The sequence below is a fragment of the Pollachius pollachius genome (genome assembly GCF_949987615.1).
Source record: "Pollachius pollachius genome assembly, chromosome: 9".
In the NCBI taxonomy this organism is placed as follows: domain Eukaryota; kingdom Metazoa; phylum Chordata; class Actinopteri; order Gadiformes; family Gadidae; genus Pollachius; species Pollachius pollachius.
The window spans coordinates 15374344-15379950 of record NC_136942.1 but is presented as its reverse complement, the minus strand read 5'-3'; the positions used below and the strand labels follow the sequence as shown (position 1 = coordinate 15379950).

The 5607-nt window shown below is 44.2% G+C and overlaps 1 protein-coding gene across 1 annotated transcript in view; it reads right to left on the bottom strand.

The window, feature by feature from the left end:
* The window catches only part of trhr2 (thyrotropin releasing hormone receptor 2), a 10476-nt gene extending 6131 nt beyond the window's left edge, over positions 1-4345 (bottom strand). Inside the window, exons 1-4 of the mRNA XM_079742595.1 lie at positions 3340-4345; positions 2475-2607; positions 2015-2166; positions 1279-1417 (exon numbers count right to left, since the gene is read on the bottom strand). Coding sequence (XP_079598721.1) covers positions 1279-1417; positions 2015-2166; positions 2475-2607; positions 3340-3722 — 807 coding nt within the window. The 5' untranslated portion in view covers positions 3723-4345. The remainder of the gene's footprint in view (positions 1-1278; positions 1418-2014; positions 2167-2474; positions 2608-3339) is intronic.
* Positions 4346-5607: the final 1262 nt, after the last annotated feature.

Sequence of the window (5607 nt, the reverse complement as noted above, 5' to 3'; positions counted from 1 at the left end):
CTAACTCTCATTGCGAAACAGAAGGGGATTTCTACCCAATCGTTGGCCGGACCTCATGCGTTTTACAAGACGGATTGATTTTAGTTCTGACAGCCTCTGCTGGGAAGCTGATGAGCCCTGAGGCCTTACTGAGACAAGTTTATCCATTGTCGCAACTGAACATACTTATCTTTTCTAATGCCCTCCCGTTCAATAAAATGAAGAGCGTGGACAGCGGAGGCATGGTGGATGAAGAGCGTGGACGGCAGGGGAATGGTGAGTGAAGAGCAGGGCCTTGGTTTTGTGCCCCCAGCGAGGAGGATGAGGAGGGATGTGCCATAAGGGGGCCCGCGATGAAGGATAATATTGATTTCCTTCGTATTGATCAGGGGAAATTGTTTCATGGCATTGGATTTGTTTGGCCCCACGGCTATTCCTGAGGCTTGTAAGTCAGGCAGCTGTAGCTTAGCCCTGAAGTACTACATGGATTGATCGAGTCACGACCGGGAAAAACTATTAACTAGCAACATCAACTTCAAATTTTTTTGGGGTGAAAATCAAATTATTATGATTATTACGATTATTATGTTGGAAATAATACAATTCTAAGAAAGGAAAAAAATGAATAAATGCCCTCATAGGAAAGAGAGGAAAGAAATAATTATCTTGGATTGAAGAGAGGGAGGGGAGGTGCTCCCTATGTAAACCATGGAGCACTTTGAACTGCACCATCTGTAAAGGTGCAGTTGAAAACATTGTTTTTCCATCCTTCCCCAGAAGGGGAATGAGCCATTAAAGTCCCAAGTTGACCCCTGTTATCTCCAGGAGATACGGAGCACACTATGAGAAGCCAAGGAGAGGGCTACTTATCTGAAACAATAGATGTGCAAGAGCGCCACAGGCGTGCGGTAAGGAGGGAATTATTGCCCCCAATCTCCAAGGAGATCAAAACCAAGAGAATGGGATTGATTGCAAGTTTGACAAAAGTTGGGGTGCAGTAATAGTCACATAGAGTCGAAAAGAGAGCATGAACCTGAAGTTTAGATGTGAGTAACAGAGACAGAGACGCAGAGAGAGAGAGACAGAGATAGAGAGAGAGAGAGACAGAGAGAGAGAGAGAGAGAGAGAGAGAGAGAGAGAGAGAGAGAGGGAGAGAGAGAGAGAGAGAGAGAGAGAGAGAGAGAGAGAGGGAGAGGGAGAGAGAGACAGAGAGAGACAGAGACAGACAGAGACAGAGAGAAAGACCGTGACAGAGACAGAGACAGAGAGAAAGCATACAGGGCGATCACCAACACATACCTGTTTCCTGGATGACAATGCGCTTTTGGGCCGTTTCTCGCGGACGGTTTTCCCCACTTCGGCTCTCTCCCTGCAGCTGCGGCGCAGCGTTGGGGCCCCGATGCTGACGGTGCCCGTGTCTGATTGGTTCGGCAGGGGGCTGGAGGGACAACATTTCATGGGTCGTTAGGACAAACTGTGGTTGCGACGGAAGACGACTGATATTGTTTCACTGACAGATGTCTGGGCTAATCAGAACATGGATTTGACCTCCTTTCGTTGATCTTTCCCATAGAGCTCTGTGAGTGTGACAATCCACTACTAGATGTCTTATAACCACTTCTACCACGACAGACAACTTATATATACAACTTATATATGTCAAATGCAAATGAAGATCTTGGCATTATCTATGGGTTAAAGTGTGTAGAATGCATATTATAGAGGTGCATTCATGGGAAAACTACGTGGAACTGCTGAATATTGAGTATATTTAAGGTTTTGAAGTATATGTCAAGGGGAATTTGATTGAATGCTATTATGGAAACTCATGATATAATTTAATCAACATGATTACACATACAATTAAACTGTCGTAATTCACTTTTTGAGTGACTGATTACATTTTTCTATTAATTGCGGACATTCAATGCATTAGCAATGTTACAAATTTAGCTTATCCTTACTTTAAGGCATAACAAGAAATGAACGCTGTAACAAATGTCATCGGGTTGGTCTCATTGGGTTGGCCTCATACCTGAGATATAGTATCCGTGCTATCAGACCGTACAGCACGATGGCCAGGAGAAGTGGTACCACGTAGAAAATGGCAAAGTCAATGAGGTAGATGGGCAGGTACAGCTCCCGCTTCACCTTGTAGCCACACTGAACGTGTCCACTCTCAACCACCTGCAATTCATGCAACGTGTTGGGGGTAGAGGGGCAATATGGGACATCTGATGTACACGTCAGGTAGGGGGTCATACATCTTAATGAAGAATGATGTTAGGCTGTGGACACTGGGGATCGAACCCAGTACCTTACACCTCAAAGTCAAACACTCCTAGGCACTACATCATCCTGGCCCCAATTTGTCGTTTCTTGGCAGAGACTAATGCACTTGATCTTAAATAGGAAAAATACTCAAATCTTTTTTTATTTTGGGACAGTTGCTCCGAAGCTAAAATCCGATTTATATGGAAAAAATATTCCCGAACCTTAATGTCGACCAGGAAGAACCACAGCATGCAGTAGATGCAGGTGAAGATCCAAACCCCGGCAATGATCCGCTTGGCCCGGGAGACTGTGCACACCGTCTTGGCCCGCATTGGATGACAGATGGCGATGTACCTGCACATTGGGAGCGGCCCGGGAATAACTGAACTTTAAAAAGTGCAACGTTGCCTCAGCGCTTCTGGCATTCCACTTGGAAGTATTTGCTTATTTACGACGATTTGAGTAATTTCAACTTTTAAAACAAAGCACGCAATAATTCATGGACATTTGAGCGGTAGACAACAGCCCCATCTAGTAGGCCTAAAGATATTCATGGCAATACAAATAAACAATTCCTCCTGCCTTATGTATCAGCATAGTAACAACATTGTTCCCATTGCTAAGGTGTTTTGTAGGGAGGACGACAGCATGATCTGTACACATGCAGTCTGGATCCACGGGACGCCAATTGTAGTTTGATAGTCTGTGTATTTGAGTTGTTGTGATCCCCGGGGGCTAGAGCACAGCGGCAGCACCTGTTTTTCTGGCCTCTGTTTTCCAGCCAAGGCATTTACACATAGGTCCTACTGAATGGAATGAGGACATACAACGCATCTTCACTCAAATTGGGAGTAGCTAATATGATTATACAGGACAAAGAGAAGTGCGAGTAGAAGTTTTATGCAAGAGTGCGTTATCGAGGACACTTTCACTTGCAGTTTCCAATCGTGTTGACACACATATACACGCACAGTATTAAAGTGCAAGTGAAAGACAAACAACAAACAACAACGAAACCAAACCAACAAAAAACAAAACCAGGCTTGACCCAAGAGGCCGGCCCCACTCACTCAGTCCCTCACTCACCTCTCCACCGTGAACGCCGTGATGGAGCAGGAGGAGACGTTGATTCCCAGGTACTGGAGGTAGGTGATGCCCAGACACCCCGAGTGACCAAACACCCACGTGCCCGACAGGCTCTCTGCCACGTTGGGCAGCCCCGCCGCCACCAGCACGGTGAGGTCGGCGACGGCCAGGCTCACCAGGTAGCAGTTGGTGGGCGTCCTCATGTGCCGCGTGGTGAGCACCACCAGGACCACCATGACGTTGCCCACGATGCCCACGGTGCAGACCAGCAGCACCAGGAACACCGACACCGTCTTGAACTCCAGCGACTCGGCGACAGGCGGGGACAGGCCCAGCGAGACGTTTGTGGGGGCGTCGATCCGGGCGCTGCCGTTGGCCGCCATGTGTGACGCGCGGATGGACTTGGATGTTTGGATGGTCTCTCCGGTTGCGAACCCTCTGACGCTCCGATTGATTAGGGCTGATTTAGTGGTAAGTTAATGGTGGAGTCGTTTGCCGGTCTTAAATGTCATTGGAATCAAATGTCAAATTGATTCCAATCAAGGATGACATATTATTTGTGAGGAGGGGAATTACTTCTCATTTCAATCAGAGATCAAAGAGGACTTGCTTTTTCAAAATGCATACAAATGCCACATCTCCGCATTGAACAGAGACGGGCTAAAGTAAATATAATGTTATTGCTTGTTCGAATAGGTACAAATGTTTAAGCTTCATCTGTTCTTTTATTGTTTTAAAATGCACTGTTAAGCACCTTAGGATTGTCCCAGACCATGAAATGTGCTATGTAAGAAAATGGGTATTATTATAATCATAATTATAAAGCAGGATAAATTACAGGCTAGAGTCTGTTAAATGGTTTCCTCCGTTTCCTGATCAATCTCTGTGTCAATAAGTACACTTCAGTTCTTCCATCAATTCACTGGCCTCTTGGCCTCTTGTCGCAGCGAGACTTTCAGCTTTCATTATGGCTTCACATTGATGACAGACCAGCATTGAGGGTAAATATACTGGCAGGCCATTCCCTCCTCTTACACATGATCAGTTTTAATGCGATCCACCTGAAGAGAGAAGATACACTATAGAAATCTACAAAAAGACAGGGTTATCTACAGCCTGTATGGTGGATGGAAGCAACTGCCACACAAAACACACATTCATTCATTCATTCATTCATTCATGCACTTGCCTACTCACCTCTCCCTCTTTCCTCCTGTGTCTTTTTGTGTGTGTGTGTGTGTATGTGCGTGTGCGTGTGTGTATGGTTCTTGCCCGGAGGTGGTGTTTTGTGACTCCTCTTTGGGTGTTGAAAGCATGTGTGCAGTCAACTGTATCATGCTCTCCTATGGAAGGCACAGTGATAACAGAAACCAGGTGGTAGTCCCTGTAAATATTCCAGGTAATGGAATGTCCCGGCATTACTATGCCAATAGGTATATTAGCCATAGTAATGGTAATATAGGTATTCTGCATCCTATGCTGCAATAGGGATAACTAATTCCAATATCTATTAATGATACAATGCCAAGAAATCCTAAAGAACCTCATGACAAAAGCAGAATATTTTTTAAATTGTGAAATTGACAGTAAATAATGATCTGAAATTAGCAGTTTTAGTCTTAAATGTAACTTTATTTTGGCTGGCACTTTGCCTGTGATGTTTTAGCACTGCTGCAATCAATAGACAGTATTGAAAATGTGTTTTGTGCCTTACTGTTTCTGCAAAAAGTCTCATTCTACTAAAGGATCAATTAACAGGCATGTGTCCGTGCTGTTAAAGTGGTCAGGCACTGGATGTCTTTTCCAGGCAGGTTCTTGGCAGCATTTAGATAATTATATATATATTAGAGCCAAGTCTTTTTCTGATCCAATTGAGATGGACAGAAAATGATGAAGTCATTTAGCGCAGACACCCAATGGTAGAGCTCTCACCGCACCCACTGTTACTAAAATAGGCCAGCTGCAAAAGTGACCACCTTGGCAGACCCAGTAGGCCTGCCCATTGACCATTTTGATTCCCATCAGCAGTGCTGCTGGAATATATAAGTATGATTGGAATAGCTATTATAATCCCTTTTTTGGAATTCAGTTGCACGATGACTATGCATGATGATGACATAAATAATAACAATAACTGTCCCTAAAAGTAACAATAATAACATTAATAATAATCATCCTAATCCTTTATGACATAATAATGACATTACATACACATATAGCCTACCTACACGTTTAACTTTTCTTTGATATGTATTAATATGGTAACCT